The sequence below is a fragment of the Nerophis ophidion genome, linkage group LG07, assembly GCF_033978795.1.
Source record: "Nerophis ophidion isolate RoL-2023_Sa linkage group LG07, RoL_Noph_v1.0, whole genome shotgun sequence".
NCBI lineage: Eukaryota > Metazoa > Chordata > Actinopteri > Syngnathiformes > Syngnathidae > Nerophis > Nerophis ophidion.
Genome location: NC_084617.1, coordinates 33,045,411 through 33,066,080, shown reverse-complemented (window position 1 = coordinate 33,066,080; position 20,670 = coordinate 33,045,411). Strand labels below are relative to the sequence as shown.

General features: G+C 48.3%; 1 protein-coding gene across 1 annotated transcript; it reads right to left on the bottom strand.

Moving 5' to 3' along the window:
* Positions 1 to 4,117: 4,117 nt before the first annotated feature.
* On the bottom strand, positions 4,118 to 20,668 carry tyro3 (TYRO3 protein tyrosine kinase). The gene is made up of 18 exons (XM_061906009.1): positions 20,418 to 20,668; positions 20,211 to 20,311; positions 16,104 to 16,274; positions 15,959 to 16,045; positions 15,787 to 15,902; positions 15,197 to 15,617; positions 14,099 to 14,241; positions 13,773 to 13,911; positions 13,595 to 13,715; positions 13,444 to 13,535; positions 13,280 to 13,375; positions 13,137 to 13,217; positions 12,959 to 13,051; positions 12,773 to 12,894; positions 11,690 to 11,799; positions 11,456 to 11,615; positions 11,213 to 11,349; positions 4,118 to 9,113 (listed from the first exon to the last, which is right to left on the bottom strand). Exons 1-18 carry the CDS (start codon positions 20,651 to 20,653, stop codon positions 8,741 to 8,743), a joined length of 2,799 nt encoding a protein of 932 aa, XP_061761993.1. The 5' UTR covers positions 20,654 to 20,668; the 3' UTR covers positions 4,118 to 8,740.
* Positions 20,669 to 20,670: the final 2 nt, after the last annotated feature.

The following is a 20,670-nucleotide window of genomic DNA, read 5'->3' as shown; positions in this document are numbered from 1 at the left end:
TTCACACGGGTGACGTCATCGTCTGCGACTTCCGGTAAAGGCAAGGCTTTTTTATTAGCGACCAAAAGTTGCGAACTTTATCGTCGATGTTTTCTACTAAATCCTTTCAGCAAAAATATGGTAATATCGCGAAATGATCAAGTATGACACATAGAATGGACCTACTATCCCCTTTTAAATGAGAAAATCTAATTTCAGTAGGCCTTTAAATGCTTCTACTGAGATGGCATCTCTAACTGTTACTGGGAGGGCATTCCAGAGTACTGTAGCCCGAATAGAAAACGCTCTATAGCCCGCAGACTTTTTTTGGGCTCTGGGAATCACTAATAAGTCAGAGTTCTTTGAACGCAGATTTCTTGCCGGGACATATGGTACAATACAATCAGCAAGATAGGATAGAGCTAGACCGTGTAGTATTTTATACGTAAGTAGTAAAACCTTAAAGTCACATCTTAAGTGCACAGGAAGCCAGTGCAGGTGAGCCAGTACAGGCGTAATGTGATCAAACTTTATTGTTCTTGTCAAAAGTCTAGCAGCCACATTTTGTACCAACTGTAATCTTTTAATGCTAGACATGGGGAGACCCGAAAATAATACGTTATAGTAATCGAGACGAGACGTAACGTACGCATGGATAATGATCTCAAGTGTCGCTAGTGGACAAAATGGAACACATTTTAGCGATATTACGGAGATGAAAGAAGGCTGTTTTAGTAACACTCTTAATGTGTGACTCAAACAAGAGAGTTAGGTCGAAGATAATACCCAGATTCTTTACCGAGTCGCCTTGTGTAATGGTTTGGTTGTCAAATGTTAAGGTGGTATTAATAAATAGGTGTCTGTGTCTCGCAGGACCGATAATCAACATTTCCGTTTTCTTAGCGTTGAGTTGCAAAAAGTTAGCGGACATCCATTGTTTAATTTCATTAAGACACGCCTCCAGCTATCTATAATCCTGCGTGTTGGTCATCTTTAGAGGCATGTAGAGTTGGGTGTCATCAGCATAACAGTGAAAGCTAACACCGTATTTGAGTATGATGTCACCTAGCGGCAGCATGTATATGCTGAGTGCAGGGCCAAGAACTGAACCCTGGGGAACTCCACACGTTACCTTAACATAGTCCGAGGTCACATTGTTATGGGAGACACACTGCATCCTATCAGTAAGATAAGAGTTAAACCAAGACAAGGCTAAGTCTGACATACCAATTTGTGTTTTGATACGCTCTAATAAAATATGGACGGTATCGAAAGCAGCACTGAGATCAAGAAGCAGCAAGATGGACGACGCATCAGAATCCATCGTTAGTAATAGATCATTAGTCATTTTTGCGAGGGCTGTCTCCGTAGAGTGATTTGCCCGAAACCGGATTGGAAGGGTTCACAGAGATTGTTAGACGCTAACTTTTCATTTAGCTGCTGTGCAACTATTTTTTCGACGATTTTCTAAATAAACGTAAGGTGGTACACCGGCCGCTAGTTTACCATGAGGTCAGGATCGAGGTTAGATCTTTTGAGCTGAGGATTAATAACCGCTTTTTTGAATGCTAGGGGAACGGCGCCAGAGGAAAGTGATAAGTTTATAATATTTAGCACTGATGGACCTATTATTACAAAAAGCTCCTTGATAAGTTTCCAACTACATCTACTTTATTATTATATGTACTATGTCCATACTACATCTACTTTATTATTACATGTACTATGTCCATACTACATCTACTTTATTATTACATGTACTATGTCTACTTTATCATTACATGTACTATGTCTACTTTATTATTACATGTACTATGCTTACACTACATCTACTTTATTATTACATGTACTATGTCTACACTACATCTACTTTATTATTACATGTACTATGTCTACACTACATCTACTTTATTATTACGTGTACTATATGTACACTTCATCTACTTTGTTATATGTACTATGTCTACACTAAATGTACTTTATTATTACATGTACTATGTCTACTTTATTATTATGTGTACTATGTCTACACTACACCTTTTTTATTGACGGCGTGGCGAAGTTGGTAGACTGGCTGTGCCAGCAATCTGAGGGTTACTGGTTCAATCCCCGCCTTCTACCATCCTAGTCGCGTCCGTTGTGTCCTTGGTCAAGACACTTCACCCTTGCTCCTGATGGGTCCTGTTGAGCGCCTTGCATGGCAGCTCCCACCGTCAGTTTGTGAATGTGTATGTGAATGGGTGAATGTGGAAATACTGTCAAAGCGCTTTGGGCTCCTTAAAAAGGGGTAGAAAAGCGCTATACAAGTACAACCTATTTACCATTTTGTTACATGTACTAAGTCTACACTACATCTACTTTGTTACATGTACTGTCTACACTACATCTATTTTATAGTTACATGTACTATGTTTAGACTCCATCTACTTTATTGGTACATGTACTACGTCTTCACTACCTCTACTTTATTACTACTACATTACCAGAGTTACATGAGTAACATTTCCCTGGCCTGAACAGTAGTACTACTACCTATGCAGTACTATGTGTGTAGTAGACATATTGTAGAACTGCATGACTATTATCTATGTAGTACTACATGTGTAGTATAGTATTACTACATGTGTAGTAGTCATCTAGTGGCACTACATGTGTAGTAGTCATCTAGTAGCTCTACATGTGTAGTAGTCACATAGTAGCACTACATGTGTAGTAGTCACATAGTAGCACTACATGTGTAGTTGTCACATAGCACTACATGTGTAGTATAGTAGTACTATGTGTAGTAGTCATATAGTAGTACTACGTGTGTAGTATAGTAGTACTACATGTGCAGTATAGTACTATATGTGTCGTAGTCATAGTAGTACTACATGTGTAGTATAGGAGTACTACATGTGTAGTAGTCATATAGAAGTTCTTTGTGTAGTATAGTAGTACTAAATACATAGTATTGTAGTACTACATGTGTAGTAGTCATACAGTAGTACTACATATGTAGTATAGTAGTACTACATGCGTAGTAGTCAAATAGTAGTACTACATGTGTAGTAGTTGGGCTAAAAAGGCTTGACACCGTTATGTCATCAATCTTTAAATGTAGCTTCTTTAGCGTTTGTTAGCATGGACTGCTAGCTTAATATCGCCGTCGGGTTAGCATGAAATGCAGCCAACAAGTGCTAGCATGACTTTAGTTAGCATGAATACACCACCACGTGGAACCTGGTGAAGGTTTGGCACAAGCAATAGCAACTTAAACTAACCTGGCAAGCAAGTTGTCCATATGGTAGCATAGGCTGACCATATTTTGAAATCCCAAAAAGAGGGCACATATATGCGTGCTAAGGCGGGCAGCATAGGTGGAAATTTGCCAATGATGCTCGAACTTGCTTTATAAATAATATATTTATTTAAATAAAGCATGTTTTCTCCTCTGTTGGCGCTGGGGGTTTTTAAAATGGGGTCCCAGGGACCCCCATCAAGTCATAAAAATGGGGTCCCACAGTAAATTTTTGGGGTGCCACTTTTTTGTAAGCGTTTTGAAAACAAATGATAAACGTATTCATTATCCTGTTGTATCTCACATTCTATATCGTGTTTTGGAAAAAGGTTGTCATAAATGTTGCTTAATTCAATATAACAAATAATAAAAAAAGAAAACAAATGTGTATACATATTTAAATGTCTTCTGTCATAAACATTCATTCACTTTTTTCTTTCCTTCATGGATCTAAACTTTACCGCTGCTGGTAGTTTTTTCTATGTTTTCATTTAATAAGTTGTAGGTGTATTTACTTCAGTATAAAAGTGTAAAAAGTGTTTTGCTTGTGTCATGAAATGATGAGAATGGTGTGCCAGGGCATACATACATTTTATATTTAACGCTTAAATCTCTGGAGTCTACATCAACTTCACATCTATCCCTCATTTCAAAGTGTTTTAGTTTTTTTGTTTGTTTTCCGCCCTTTTTTGTCAAACAAAACTATGTTTTAAATGCCAAACACACAAAATATACAAAATCTTCCACCAAAAATATTTTTCTTAGTGGAATATTTGATGTGAAGTAATGGGAACCTTGGATAGGTCAATAATTCATAATATTGATTTTGATTCAATATTATGTTTTGAGCAATGACAGTTTGAAAGAAAAAAACAATTGTTTTATTAGTCAACATTGCAACTTTTTCTAAATTTCATTTCACCTTTAAGCTTTTTTATTTCACTTTTGTTATGTTTTAGTTTATTTTAATAGTATTTTTAGAATGTTCCGTGGGCCTTTAAAACAGCTGTGGGCCGCAAATGGCATCTCTGGCACACTTTTGATACCCCTGTTATAGATAATAAAATATAAAATCTGATAAATCTATCGCGTTTATCATAACACACAGTCACCATCTCTGCTTCAGTAAACAATGACGGTGATGACGTCACTGTCAGCGATGCTAACTTGTCAGCCACTTCTTCAAAAGACTCCTTTTGAACAATCCTCGCACATTAACACTACAAAAGGCAAACAACTGCCCCATTTTTTGACCTGCAAAGTATGTTTTTGAGGTGGAGGAGTCTGCTCCGGTGCTGGTTAGCTTGAAGCTAACAGCTAGCCTGTCTCCATCCTCGAACGATGTGGAACCAGCGGGCGATAAAAGTGAAGTTTCCATGGACTCACAAATACTAAAATAACTCATTTACTGGAGTTAAAAATGTTGACTTTACACTCACCTTAGTGTTTACCAAAAAGTCTATTTCCTTTTCCCGACAAAACTCGAACCAACACTTCCTGTCAATAGCGTCACTTCCCCGGAAGTCCCGCCCCCCAGCCAAAGCCATTGGCTAACAACCCGTAGCCAGCCGCTACAATGTTTACAGCTAGAATTCACACACACACACACACACACACACACACACACACACACACATATATATCTCCTCTCTGAGCTGCTACCTTACCGTGGCAGAGGAGTTTGCGTGTCCCAATGATCCTAGGAGCTATGTTGTCTGGGGGCTTTCATGCCCCCTGGTAGGGTCTCCCAAGACAAACAGGTCCTAGGTGAGTGATCAGACAAAGAGCAGCTCAAAGACTTCTATGGAATTACAACAAAATGAACTCAGATTTCCCTCGCCCGGACGCGGGTCACCGGGGCCCCGCTCTGGAGCCAGGCCCGGAGTTGGGGCACGATGGCGAGCGCCTGGTGGCCGGGCCTTTCCCCAGGGGGCCCGGCCGGGCACAGCCCGAAGAGGCAACGTGGGTCATCCCTCCAATGGGCTCACCACTCATGGGAGGGGCCATAGAGGTCGGGTGCATTGTGAGCTGGGCGGCAGCCGAAGGCAGGGCAAATGGCGGTCCGATCCTCGGCTACAGAAGCTAGCTCTTGGGACGTGGAACGTCACCTCACTGGGGGGAAAGGAGCCTGAGCTAGTCCGCGAGGTAGAGAAGTTCCGGCTGGATATAGTCGGACTCACCTCGACGCACAGCAAGGGCTCTGGAACCAGTTCTCTCGAGAGGGACTGGACCCTCTTCCACTCTGGCGTTGCCGGCAGTGAGAGGCGACGGGCTGGGGTGGCAATTCTCGTTGCTCCCCGGCTCACAGCCTGCACGTTGGAGTTCAACCCAGTGGACGAGAGGATAGCTTCCCTTCGCCTTCGGGTGGGGGGACGGGTCCTGACTGTTGTTTGTGCTTACGCACCAAACAGCAGTTCAGAATACCCACCCTTTTTGGGTACACTCGAGGGAGTACTGGAAAGTGCTCCCCCGGGTGATTCCCTTGTCCTACTGGGGGACTTCAACGCTCATGTTGGCAACGACAGTGAAACCTGGAGAGGCGTGATTGGAAAGAATGGTCGCCCGGATCTAAACCCGAGTGGTGTTTTGTTATTGGACTTTTGTGCTCGTCACGGATTGTCCATAACAAACACCATGTTCAAACATAAGGGTGTCCATATGTGCACTTGGCACCAGGACACCCTACGCCGCGGTTCCATGATCGACTTTGTAGTTGTGTCATTGGATTTGCGGCCTCATGTTCTGGACACTCGGGTGAAGAGAGGGGCGGAGCTTTCTACCGATCACCACCTGGTGGTGAGTTGGCTGCGATGGTGGGGGAGGATGCCGGACAGACCTGGCAGGCCCAAACGCATTGTGAGGGTCTGCTGGGAACGTCTGCCAGAGTCTCCTGTCAGAGAGAGTTTCAATTCACACCTCCGGGAGAACTTTGAACATGTCACGAGGGAGGTGCGGGATATTGAGTCCAAGTGGACCATGTTCCGAACCTCTATTGTCGAGGCGGCTGATTGGAGCTGTGGCCGCAAGGTTGTTTGTGCCTGTCGTGGCGGTAATCCCAGAACCCGTTGGTGGACACCAGCAGTGAGGGATGCCGTCAAGCTGAAGGAGTCCTATCGGGTTCTTTTGGCTCATAGGACTCCGGAGGCAGTGGACGGGTACCGACGGGCCAAGCGGTGTGCAGCTTTAGCGGTCGCGGAGGCAAAAACTCGGACATGGGAAGAGTTCGGGGAAGCCATGGAAAACGACTTCCGGACGGCTTCGAAGCGATTCTGGACCACCATACGCCGCCTCAGGAAGGGGAAGCAGTGCACTATCAACACCGTGTATGGTGCGGATGGTGTTCTGCTGACTTCGACTGCGGATGTTGTGGGTCGGTGGAGGGAATATTTCGAAGACCTCCTCAATCCCACCAACACGTTTTCCTTTGAGGAAGCGGTGCCTGGGGAATTCTGTGGTGGACTCTTCTATTTCTGGGGCTGAGGTCGCTGAGGTAGTTAAAAAGCTCCTCGGCGGCAAGGCCCCGGGGGTGGATGAGATCCGCCCGGAGTTCCTTAAGGCTCTGGAGGCTGTGGGGCTGTCTTGGTTGACAAGACTCTGCAGCATCGCGTGGACATCAGGGGCGGTACCTCTGGATTGGCAGACCGGGGTGGTGGTCCCTCTCTTTAAGAAGGGGGACCGGAGGGTGTGTTCCAACTATCGTGGGATCACACTCCTCAGCCTTCCCGGTAAGGTTTATTCAGGTGTACTGGAGAGGAGGCTTTGCCGGATAGTCGAACCTCGGATTCAGGAGGAACAGTGTGGTTTTTGTCCTGGTCGTGGAACTGTGGACCAGCTCTATACTCTCGGCAGGGTTCTTGAGGGTGCATGGGAGTTTGCCCAACCAGTCTACATGTGCTTTGTGGACTTGGAGAAGGCATTCGACCGTGTCCCTCGGGAAGTCCTGTGGGGAGTGCTCAGAGAGTATGGAGTACCGGACTGTCTTATTGTGGCAGTCCGCTCCCTGTATGATCAGTGTCAGAGCTTGGTCCGCATTGCTGGCAGTAAGTCGGAAACGTTTCCAGTGAGGGTTGGACTCCGCCAAGGCTGTCCTTTGTCACCGATTCTGTTCACAACTTTTATGGACAGAATTTCTAGGCGCAGCCAAGGCGTTGAGGGGTTCCGGTTTGGTGGCCACGGGATTAGGTCCCTGCTTTTTGCAGATGATGTAGTCCTGATGGCTTCATCTGGCCGGGATCTTCAGCTCTCGCTGGATCGGTTCGCAGCAGAGTGTGAAGCGACCAGAATGAGAATCAGCACCTCCAAGTCCGAGTCCATGGTTCTCGCCCAGAAAAGGGTGGAGTGCCATCTCCGGGTTGGGGAGGAGACCCTGCCCCAAGTGGAGGAGTTCAAGTACCTAGGAGTCTTGTTCACGAGTGGGGGAAGAGTGGATCGTGAGATCGACAGGCGGATCGGTGCGGCGTCTTCAGTAATGCGGACGTTGTATCGATCCGTTGTGGTGAAGAAGGAGCTGAGCCGAAAGGCAAAGTTCTCAATTTACCGGTCGATCTACGTTCCCATCCTCACCTATGGTCATGAGCTTTGGGTCATGACCGAAAGGATAAGATCACGGGTACAAGCGGCGGAAATGAGTTTCCTCCGCCGGGTGGCGGGGCTCTCCCTTAGAGATAGGGTGAGAAGCTCTGCCATCCGGGAGGAGCTCAACGTAAAGCCGCTGCTCCTCCACATCGAGAGGAGCCAGATGAGGTGGTTCGGGCATCTGGTTAGGATGCCACCCGAACGCCTCCCTAGGGAGGTGTTTAGGGCACGTCCAGCTGGTAGGAGGCCACGGGGAAGACCAAGGACACGTTGGGAAGACTATGTCTCCCGGCTGGCCTAGGAACGCCTCGGGATCCCCCGGGAAGAGGTAGACGAAGTGGCTGGAGAGAGGGAAGTCTGGGCTTCCCTGCTTAGGCTGCTGCCCCCGCGACCCGACCTCGGATAAGCGGAAGATGATGGATGGATGGATGGAGATATATATATATATATATATATATATATATATATATATATATATATATATGGTAACTTAACCCTGGACCTACATTGAAAATACACGCAACCCTAATTCAAAATGCCTGACATTAGACGCATTTAAAAAAAACAAACGCCCGGACACAGCCGCAAAAGAGGACATGTCCGTGGAAAAGAGGACGTATGGTCAGCCTATGGTAGCAGCAAGCTAACTTCTGGACAGTTAACTTCAAATTGATCAATGTTGTGTTATGATAGAAAGTTTTGTTCTTATGCTACCACTTAGCATTTAGCAGTTAGCAGTGTTAGCAGCAGCCTTCACAGTGAAAGTCCTTCCTGCTTTTTCTTTCGGGGCGCTCACACAGTTGTTCCTGTTAGCGTGAGCGTTTAACATGCTAGCTACAAACTGTCACAACTCAATCCAGGTCAAAGTTCATCCTGTCAGCTGACCTCAGGTCCGATTGGGTGCGTTCACACGTGAATAACCACATCGTCGTCGTCCTCCAGTGCAGCCCCGCCCCCACAGGGGTCCTGCATATACCTATAGTCTCCTCCTGCGATGGCCAGCGCAGCGCCAGACCCCGCCATCATCCAGCCCTCCTCCTCCCGCTCGCCCTCCTTCACGCCACGCCGCCAAGGAACGCTGAACCTGTTTTCCTCCTGCGGGTCCTGGGCCCCACCTCCCTCTCTTTGCTCCGCCTCCACGTTGACATAATGGAAGAAGTCCTCTGGAGGCTCAGTAGGGGACAGGCCCAGTCGCAGTGTCTCCAGCAGGACCACCAGGCGCTGGAAAGTGGGCCGACACTTGGGGACTGGACTCCAGCAGCTGTGCATGATGTCATAGCTGTGTCACATGACAGCTACAGTGAGTACATGATGTCATAACTGACAACTGCAGTAAGTCCATGATGTCATAACTTAGTCACATGACAGCTACAATGAGTACATGATGTCATAGCTGTGTCACATGACATCTACAGTAGTACATGATATCATAACTGTCACATGACAACTACAGTAGTAAATGTCATAACCATGTCACATGACAACTACAGTAGTAAATGTCATAACTGTGTCACATGACAACTACAGTGAGTACATGATGTCATAGCTGTGTCACGTGACAGCTACAGTAAGTAAATGATGTCATAGCTGTGTCACATGACAACTACAGTAGTACCTAATGTCATAACTGTCACATGACAACTACAGGAGTAAATGTCATAACTGTGTCACATGACAACTACAGTGAGTACATGATGTCATAGCTGTGTCACATGACAACTACAGTGAGTACATGTCATAGCTGTGTCACGTGACAGCTACAGTAAGTACATGTCATAGCTGTGTCACATGACAACTACAGTATTACATTATTTCATAACTGTCACATGACAACTACAGTAGTAAATGTCATAACTGTGTCACGTGACAACTACAGTGAGTACATGATGTCATAGCTGTGTCACATGACAACTACAGTAGTACATGATGTCATAACTGTCACATGACAACTACAGGAGTAAATGTCATAACTGTGTCACATGACAACTACAGTGAGTACATGATGTCATAGCTGTGTCACCTGACAACTACAGTGAGTACATGATGTCATACTTGTGTCACGTGACAGCTACAGTAAGTACATGTCATAGCTGTGTCACATGACAACTACAGTAGTACATGATGTCATAACTGTCACATGACAACTACAGTAGTAGTGAAGTGAAGTGAATTATATTTATATAATATATATATATAATATAATATAATATATAATATAATATATATATATATATAATATAATATATAATATAATATATATAAATATATATATATATATATATATATATATAATATAATATATATATAATATAGTACATGTTATAACTGTGTCACATGACAGCTACAGTAAGTACATGATGTCATAGCTGTGTCACATGACAACTACAGTAGTAAATGTCATAACTGTGTCCCATGACAACTACAGTGAGTACATGTCATAGCTGTGTCACATGACAGCTACATTTAGTACATTATGTCATAGCTGTGTCACATGACAGTGGGTACATGTCATAGCTGTTTCACATTACAGCTACAGTGAGTGCATGTCATAGCTTTGTCACATGACAGCTACAGTGACTACATGATGTCATAACTGAGTCACATGCCAACCACAGTAAGTACATGTCATAGCTGTGTCAGATGACAACTACAGTGAGTACATGATGTCATAGCTGTGTCACATGACAACTACAGTGAGTACATGATGTCATAGCTGTGTCACACGACAGCTACAGTGAGTACATGTCATAACTGAGTCACGTAACAGCTACAATGAGTACATTGTCATAGCTGTGTCACATGACAGCTACAGTAAGTACATGTCATAGCTGTGTCACATGACAGCTACAGTAAGTACATGATGTCATAGCTGTGACACATGACAACTACAGTAAGTACATGATGTCATAGCTGTGACACATGACAACTACAGTAGTACATGTCATAACTGTGTCACATGAGAACTACAGTAAGTACATGTCATAACTGTGTCACATGACAATTACAGTAAGTACATGATATAACTGTCACATGACAATTACAGTAAGTACATGATATAACTGTCACATGACAACTACCGTAAATAGATGATTCATAACTGAATCACATGACAACCACAGTAAGTACATGATGTCATAACTGTTACATGACAATTACAGTAAGTACATGATGTCATAACTGAGTCACATGACAACTACAGTGAGTACATGTCATAGCTGTGTCACATGACAACTACAGTAAGTACATGTCATAACTGTCACATGACAACTACAGTAAGTACATGCAATAACTGTCACATGACAATTACAGTAAGTACATGATATAACTGTGTCACATGACAACTACAGTGACAACATGATGTGTTGGAGTGTGACTCACATGTCTTGTCTACATTCAGCGGGTTTCTTCAGACGATCCCCTCGGATCAAATACTCGTAGATCTCAGAGTTGTCTACGCCTGGATATGGAGTCTGACCCCGGGTCATAATTTCCCACATGGTCACACCAAATGCCCACTGACAAACACACACACACGCACATTTGAATGTGGTGGATTGAGAGAGTGAAGAACTGCTGAGCACAGGAAGTGATGTCACAAAAGGTATGTGTGTGTGCGTATACCACATCACTCTGTGTTGTGTAGACGTTGTCAGCCAGACTCTCCAAAGCGATCCATTTGACTGGAAGTTTAGAAAGTGATCCTTGTCTGTAGTAATCTCCTGTGTAGATCTTCTTGGAGAGACCAAAGTCTGCCACACACACCACCATCTTCTCATCCAACCTGACACACACACACACACACGTTAGGAGTGTATTTCCTGTGAGAGGACAGAGCAGGAAGACAAGATGTCTGACATGCAGTTGCGAGCGGCCAGGTCTCTGTGGATGATGTTCCTTCTGCTCAGGTAGTCCATCCCCCGACACACATCCACCATAAACTGGACCAGGACTTGGAGGGACAAGTCCTGTGGGTCACAACACCTTCAGTGACTCAGTGTTGGAGGGAGTGAAGGTTAATGTTGGAGGTCATGAAGGTCAAAACCTTGGAGGAAATGAAGGTCAAAGCGTTAAAGGGAGTGAAGATCAACCTGTTGGAGGTCATGAAGGTCAAAGCCTTCCAGGTCATGAAGGTCAAAGCGTTGGAGTAAATGGAGGTCAAAGCATTAAAGGGAGTGAAGTTAAAAGCCTTGGAGGTCATAAAGGTCAAAGCGTTGGAGGGAGTGAAAGTCAAAGTGTTGGAGGTCATTAAGGTCTAAGCCTTCCAAGTCATGAAGGTCAAAGCCTTCGAGGTCATAAAGGTCAAAGCGTTGGAGGAAATGGAGGTCAAAGCATTAAAGGGAGTGAAGTTCAAAGCCTTGGAGGTCATGAAGGTCAAAGCATTGGAGGGAGTGAAAGTCAAAGTGTTGGAGGTCATTAATGTCAAAGCCGTCCAGGTCATGAAGGTCAAAGTGTTGGAGGGAGTGAAGGTCAATGTTAGTGTTGGAGGTCATGAAAGTCACATTCTTGGAGGTCATGAAAGTCAAAGCATTGGAGTTAGTGAAGGTCAAATGGTTGGAAGTAGTAAAGGTCAAATGGTTGGAGGTCATGAAGGTCAAAACATTGAAGGGAGTGAAGGTCAAAGTGTTGGAAGTCGTGAAAATCAAATGGTTGGAGGTCATGATGGTTAAAACTTGGAGGCGGTGAAGGTTAAAGTGTTGGAGGCGGTGAAGGTCAAAGTGTTGGAGGCAGTGAAAGTCAAAGCGTTGGAGGCGGTGAAGGTCAAAGCGTTGGAGGCGGTGAAGGTCAAAGCGTTGGAGGTGGTGAAGGTCAAAGCGTTGGAGGTGGTAAAGGTCAAAGCTTTGGAGGTGGTAAAGGTCAAAGCGTTGGAGGTGGTGAAGGTCAAAGTGTTGGAGGTGGTGAAGGTCAAAGCGTTGGAGGTGGTAAAGGTCAAAGTATTACAAATGGCTGATCTCCCAGCCTGGACAGGAGCAGGAAGGTGTGCAGGTCTCCATGCTTCATGAAGGGTAGGACCACCATAGGGATGGGCAAACGTTGACCAGGACGTGGCTGCAGGCTGACTCCTGTCAAATCAAAGGAGCGGTCAATCAACTTGTTGACCTTTAACCCAAAGAGCGTGCAGGTCACCGATGAGCTGGATGACGTTGGTGTGGTGGAAGTCCTTCATGTGGGCCGCCTCCTTCAGACACTGCTCGATGTCACCTGACGAGGTGATGTCGGCTGGACACGCCCACAAACACAGTGAGGCACAAACAAGACGAGCTACGCCTTCTTGTCCATACATGGTCTGGGGACATTTGCTCACATTTCAGAACTTTGACCGCCACCTTCTGGGCCGGTGAGTGGTCCGCCTTCAGCAAGGCTTCACGCACGGAGCCGAACTCACCTGCACGTAGGTAAAGGCCTGCGTAAGCTCTTGTCAGGGACCTTTTGAACACAGGAAGTTACCTTTTCCCAGCATGTGACCGAGTACCAGCTGCCTCTCTGGGATCAGAACATCCTTCAGTTTGTTCTTCAGGTCCTGACTGATGCCCAGAGTGTCCACTAGAGGGAGACACGGTGCACACAGGTCAGGATTTCGGCGAATAGTTGGTAGCAGCCTACGGACTCACGTGTGGACTGCATGTCGCCAGCGTTCCTGTTGAAGGACCGAGCGGCCGTGAAGGACACGGAAGCGTCAGTTCTGTCGGGCTGGAAAACCCGCCTGAGGATAGACAAAGTGGTGACGGGCCACTGCCGGGAAGGCTCTATGACGTCTCCTACCCAAAGTGTGTCTCCTTCCCTCGCCGCCGAGCAAACACGGAGAAGAGCAGCGCCAGCACGCTCAGCGCCAACAGTCCGAAGAGCACGCCTACCCAAAGGTGGTTCCGCTGCACGCCGACACCTACAGACGCCGTCTTTAACGTCTTTTCTGGCGCTCAGTTAGCGGCTCACTGCTTACCTGCAGAAGGAAGCACCACCACCAAGGGGCTCCACGGTCCACATCCGATCAGCGTGCAGGCTGACACCTGGACCGAGGCGTTAAAGAAACGCCCGCCCCCGGACAGGTGAGCCCAGGTGTCCTTAAACAGCAGAGGCTCCTGAAACAAAGACATGCTGGTGCTACATGAGACCTCACCAGCCCCCGCAGCAAGGTGCTACACAAGACATCTTGCTACATGGGACCTCGTCCGGCCCCCACAGCCAGGTACTGCATGAGACCTCATCCAGCTCCCGCACCAAGGTGCTGCATAAGACCTCATCCAGCCTCCCTAGCAAGGTCCTCACCTGTCGCTCTCCTCCCACTGTCCATTGCACCTTGTAGGCCAGCAGCTCACCCTGCAGCTCCGCCTCCTCCAGCCCCGCCCACCTCAGAGTCAGCTGCTTCTCAGAGAGGTCAAAGGTCAGGTTCCTGGGTGCTGTGGTGGGCACTGTTGAGACAAAAGATCATGTGACACTGTAGCGACACTGTAGTGACACTGCAGGTACAATGCAGCGATACTGTAGTGACACTGCAGCGATACTGTAACAAAACTGCAGTGATACTATAGTGACACTGCAGAGGTACTGTAGTGACAATGCAGCGATACTGTAGTGACACTGTAGCGACACTGTCGTGACAACGCAACACTGCAGCAATACTGTAGTGATACTGAGGTGATACTGCAGCAATACTGTAGTGACACTGCATTGATACTGTAGAGACACTATAGCGACACTGCAGCGATACTAAGTGACACTGCCACAATGCTGTAGACACTGCAGCGATACTGTAGAGACACTGCAGCGATACTGTAGTGACACTGCAGTGATACTATAGAGACACTGCAGCAATACGGTAGAGACACTGTAGTAATACTGTAGGGGCACAGCAGCGATACCTTAAGGACACTGTAGTGACACTGTAGCGATACTGTAGGGACACTAGTAATACTGGAGTGACACTGTAAAAATACTGGAGCGATACTGTGGAGACACTATTAATACTGGAGCGACACTGTAGCAATGCTGGAGCGATATTGAAGTGATACTGTAGTAATACCGGAGCCATACTGTAGGGACACTGCTGCGATACAGTAAGGACACTGTAGCAATACTGTAGTATTACTGGAGAAATACTGTAGGGACACAGCAATGATACTGTAAGGACACTGTAGCGATACTGTAGGGACACTAGTAATACTGGAGTAATGCTGTAGAGACACTTGTAATACTAGAGCGATACTGTAGGGATACTATTAATGCTGGAACAATACTATAGAGACACTGTAGTGATACTGGAGCAATACTGTAGTGACACTGTCATGATGCTGTAGTGATGCTGGAGCGATACTGTATAATTTAATTACAAACAATCTTATTGCGATGTCACAAATGAATATTTACCTGACTCAGGTGTGAGGAAGTGCATCCAGGAAGAGAAGGGCGACGCCCCCAACTCGTTAACACAGGAAACTCTCACGCTGTAGTTGGAGTGATGATGGAGTCCAGAGAGGACATGCTGGTGAGGAGGAACCACAACCTCCTCACGTCGCTGAGGAGGAGCCACAACCTCCTCGCGTCGCTGAGGAGGAGCCACAACCTCCTCGCGTCGCTGAGGAGGAGCCACAACCTCCTCGCGTCGCTGAGGAGGAGCCACAACCTCCTCGCGTCGCTGAGGAGGAGCCACAACCTCCTCGTGTCGCTGAGGAGGAGCCACAACCTCCTCGTGTCGCTGAGGAGGAACCACAACCTCCTCGTGTCGCTGAGGAGGAACCACAACCTCCTCGTCCAGAAAGTCCCTCCTCCTGGGAGCACGCCATAGCAGCTGTGTAGAAGGAGGAGTCATAAGTCCATGGAACCTTTGTGTGCGTGTGTGTTTGTGTGTGTGTGCGAGTGCATACGTGTGTATGTGCGTGAGTGTGTGTGTGCGAGTGCATACGTGTGTATGTGCGTGAGGGTGTGTGTGCGAGTGCATACGCATGTATGTGCGTTACCTGTATGACGCAGGTGGACAGCTGGGAATGACCAGTGAATCCTGGTTGCCATGACAACATGAGCTCTTTGGCCGGGGTCAGGTCCACTGTGAGTCCAACAGGAGCTGAGGGCAACACTGCCAAGCGGGCTAGTGTTAGCCAGAGAAGGTCAAGTGTGACCAGGACCACCCACCTTTGATGAAGACGGTCCCGGTTCTGGACACGGAGATCCCGCGTGCGTTCCTGGCCTCGCAGTAGAACTTGAGGGTGTTGTTGACACCTGGCGGTCACACAACACCTGAGTCTTCACCACAGCTACTTGGCAGGTGCGCTCTCACCTGGGACCACCAGGATGGAGGGGGACGGTCTGGCCTCGGCCTGGCGAACCCCCCCCAGCCACCACAGAACCTCCACAGGATCGGGCGGGCCCACGGCGCCGCAGCTGAGGTTGAAGGGCGTGTGGGGAAGTGTGGACACGTCCTGTGGTTCCAGGATGAAGTGTGGGACGCCTGAGGACAAAGATGGCGGCACTCAATAAACAGGAAGTGACCACCTTCCCATGCACTAAACAGGAAGTGACCACCTCCCCCCCACTCACTAAGCAAGAAGTGACCACTTCCGCCCACACACTAAACAGGAAGTGACCACCTCCCCCACTTACTAAACAGGAAGTGACCACTTCCCCCACTTACTAAACAGAAAGTGACCACCGCCCCACTCACTAAACAGGAAGTGACCACCTCCCCCACTCATTAAACAGGAAGTGACCACCTCCCCACCACTCACTAAGCATGAAGTGACCACCTCCTCCTCACACTAAACAGGAAGTGGCCACCTCCCCCACACACTAAACAGGAAGTGGCCACCTCCCCCAGGCACTAAACAGGAAGTGGCCACCTCCCCCACTTACCAAACAAGAAGTGACCACCCCACTTACTAAACAGAAAGTGACCACCTCCCCCACTCACTAAACAGGAAGTGACCACCTTCCCCACTTACTAAAATGGAAGTGACCACCTTCCCCCACTTACAAAACAGGAAGTGACCACTTCCCCCACTCACTAAACAGGAAGTGACCACATCCCCCACTCACTAAACAGGAAGTGACCACCTACCCCACTTGCTAAACAGGAAGTGACCACCTCCCTCACTCACTAAACAGGAAGTGACCACCTCCCCCCACTCACTAAGCATTAAGTGACCACCTCCCCCACTTACTAAACAGGAACTGACCACCTCCCCCACACACTAAACAGGAAGTGACCACCTCCCCCAGGCACTAAACAGGAAGTGACCACCTCCCCCACTTACCAAACAAGAAGTGACCACCCCACTTACTAAACAGGAAGTGACCACCTCCCCCACTCACTAAACAGGAAGTGACCACCTTCCCCACTTACTAAACAGGAAGTGACCACCTTCCCCCACTTACAAAACAGGAAGTGACCACTTCCCCCACTCACTAAACAGGAAGTGACCACATCCCCCACTCACTAAACAGGAAGTGACCACCTACCCCACTTGCTAAACAGGAAGTGACCACCTCCCTCACTCACTAAACAGGAAGTGACCACCTCCCCCCACTCACTAAGCATTAAGTGACCACCTCCCCCACTTACTAAACAGGAACTGACCACCTCCCCACTCACTAAACAGGAAGTGACCACCTTCCCATGCACTAAACAGGAAGTGACCACCTTCCCCCACGTACTAAATAAGAAGTGAACACCTCTCCCCATGCACTAAACAGGAAGTGACCACCTCCCCCCTCTCACTAAGCAAGAAGTGACCACCTCCCCCACTTACTAAACAGAAAGTGACCACCTCCCCCACTCACTAAACAGGAAGTGACCACCTCCCCCACTCATTAAACAGGAAGTGACCACCTCCCCCCACTCATTAAACAGGAAGTGACCACCTCCCCACCACTCACTAAGCATGAAGTGACCACCTCCCGCACACACTAAACAGGAAGTGACCACCTCCCCCAGGCACTAAACAGGAAGTGACCACCTCCCCCAGGCACTAAACGGGAAGTGACCACCTCCCCCACTTACCAAACAAGAAGTGACCACCCCACTTACTCAACAGGAAGTGACCACCTCCCCCACTCACTAAACAGGAAGTGACCACCTTCCCCACTTACTAAACAGGAAGTGACCACATTCCCCACTCACTAAACAGGAAGTGACCACCTCCCCCACTTGCTAAACAGGAAGTGACCACCTCCCTCACTCACTAAACAGGAAGTGACCACCTCCCCCCACTCACTAAGCATTAAGTGACCACCTCCCCCACTTACTAAACAGGAACTGACCACCTCCCCACTCACTAAACAGGAAGTGACCACCTTCCCATGCACTAAACAGGAAGTGAACACCTCTCCCCATGCACTAAACAGGAAGTGACCACCTCCCCCCTCTCACTAAGCAAGAAGTGACCACCTCCCCCCACAAACTAAACAGGAAGTGACCACCTCCCCCACTTACTAAACAGGAAGTGACCACCTCCCCCACTTACTAAACAGAAAGTGACCACCTCCCCCACTCACTAAACAGGAAGTGACCACCCCCCCCACTCATTAAACAGGAAGTGACCACCTCCCCCCACTCATTAAACAGGAAGTGACCACCTCCCCCCACTCACTAAGCATGAAGTGACCCCTCCCCCCACGCACTAAACAGGAAGTGACCACCTCCCCCACTCACTAAGCAGGAAGTGACCACCTCCCCCAGGCACTAAACAGGAAGTGACCTCCCCCACTTACTAAACATGAAGTGACCACCTCCCCCACTCACTAAACAGGAAGTGACCACCTTCCCCACTTACTAAACAGGAAGTGACCACCTTCCCCACTTACTAAACAGGAAGTGACCACTTCCCCACTCACTAAACAGGAAGTGACCCCCCCACATGCTAAAGAGGAAGTGACCACCTCCCCCCACTCATTAAACAGAAACTGACCACCTCCCCCTCACTCATTAAACAGGAAGTGACCACCTCCCCCCCACTCACTAAGCATGAAGTGACCACCTTTCCCAGCCACTAAACAGGAGGTGACCACCTCTTCCCACTCAATAAGCAGGGAGTGACCACCTCCCCCCCACTCACTAAGCATGAAGTGACCACCTTTCCCAGCCACTAAACAGGAGGTGACCACCTCTTCCCACTCAATAAGCAGGGAGTGACCACCTCCCCACCACTCACTAAACAGGAAGTGATCCCCCCCCCACTTACTAAACAGGAAGTGACCCCCCCCCACTAACTAAACAGGAAGTGAACACCTCCCCCCACTCCTTAAAAGGGAAGTGACCACCTCCCCCACTCTTCAAAAAGGAAGTGACCACCCCCCCACTCACTAAGCATGAAGTGACCACCTCCCCCAGGCACTAAACAGGAAGTGACCACCTCCCCCCACTCACTAAGCATGAAGTGACCACCTCCCCCAGGCACTAAACAGGAAGTGACCACCTCCCCCACTCAATAAGCAGGGAGTGACCCCCCCACGTACTAAACAGGAAGTGACCACCTCCCCCGCTCACTAAGCAGGAAGTGACCACCTCCCCCAGGCACTAAACAGGAAGTGACCTCCCCCACTTACTAAGCATGAAGTGACCACCTCCCCCACTCACTAAACAGGAAGTGACCACCTCCCCACTTACTAAACAGGAAGTGACCACCTTCCCCACTTACTAAACAGGAAGTGACCACTTCCCCACTCACTAAACAGGAAGTGACCCCCCCCCACATGCTAAACAAGAAGCGACCACCTCCCCCCACTCATTAAACAGGAACTGACCACCTCCCCCTCACTCATTAAACAGGAAGTGACCACCTCCCCCCCACTCACTAAGCATGAAGTGACCACCTTTCCCAGCCACTAAACAGGAGGTGACCACCTCTTCCCACTCAATAAGCAGGGAGTGACCACCTCCCCACCACTCACTAAGCATGAAGTGACCACCTCCCCCAGGCACCATACAGGAAGTGACCACCTCCCCCCATTCACTAAACAGGAAGTGACCTCCCCCCACTTACTAAACAGGAAGTGAACACCTCCCCCCACTCCTTAAAAGGGAAGTGACCACCTCCCCCACTCTTCAAAAAGGAAGTGACCACCCTCCCACTCACTAAGCATGAAGTGACCACCTCCCCCAGGCACTAAACAGGAAGTGACCACCTCCCCCCACTCACTAAGCATGAAGTGACCACCTCCCCCAGGCACTAAACAGGAAGTGACCACCTCCCCCCACTCAATAAGCAGGGAGTGACCCACCCCCCCACGTACTAAACAGGAAGTGACCAACTCCCCACTCACTAAGCATGAAGTGACCACCTGCCCCACACGCTAAACAGGAAGTGACCACCCCCCCAACCACTAAACAGGAAATGACCACCTCCCCCACGCACTAAACAGGAAGTGACCACCTCCACCAACCACTCACCTTCCACTGTGATCCAGGCCCGCTGGGAGGAGAAGGTGGTGCCGTTGAAGTCCACCTCACACCAGTACTGACCCGCGTCCTGCTGTTGGACGGCCTTCAGGCTGGAAGGGACAACAGGCCTGGTCATGTGCGCCTGGATTCCAGTGGGATCAGTGCGGCTTACACAAAGGATTGTGGACCGTGGTCACATGACCTGCCACTACACACCTGTGGAAAGTCTCCCAGTGCTGGTCTCCCAGCGAGATGAACATCTGGTCGCTGCCCAGCAGCTGCTGGCCGTCCTTCATCCATACCACTTCCGGTTCCTCCACACCTTCCACGGCGCAGCCCACACGCACGCCGTGGCCTTGAGACGCCGTCTGGTTGGCGGGATGCTTGGTGAACGTCACACCTGACCGACGCACACTTGACTTACTCCAGTGCGCATGCTCACAGCTGACCATGACGTTACATGAAATCA

What these genes read in the sequence shown, in the direction of transcription:
- tyro3 (XM_061906009.1), bottom strand. Translation starts at nt 20,653, where the DNA reads ATGGTCAGCTGTGAGCATGCGCACTGGAGTAAGTCAAGTGTGCGTCGG. An exon ending in GGCGGTCAAAGTTCTGAAAT is followed by an intron (nt 13,052 to 13,136) that starts GTGAGCAAATGT and finishes GGGCGTGTCCAG; the next exon opens with CCGACATCACCTCGTCAGGT. An exon ending in ACACAACACAGAGTGATGTG is followed by an intron (nt 11,350 to 11,455) that starts GTATACGCACAC and finishes TGTGTTTGTCAG; the next exon opens with TGGGCATTTGGTGTGACCAT.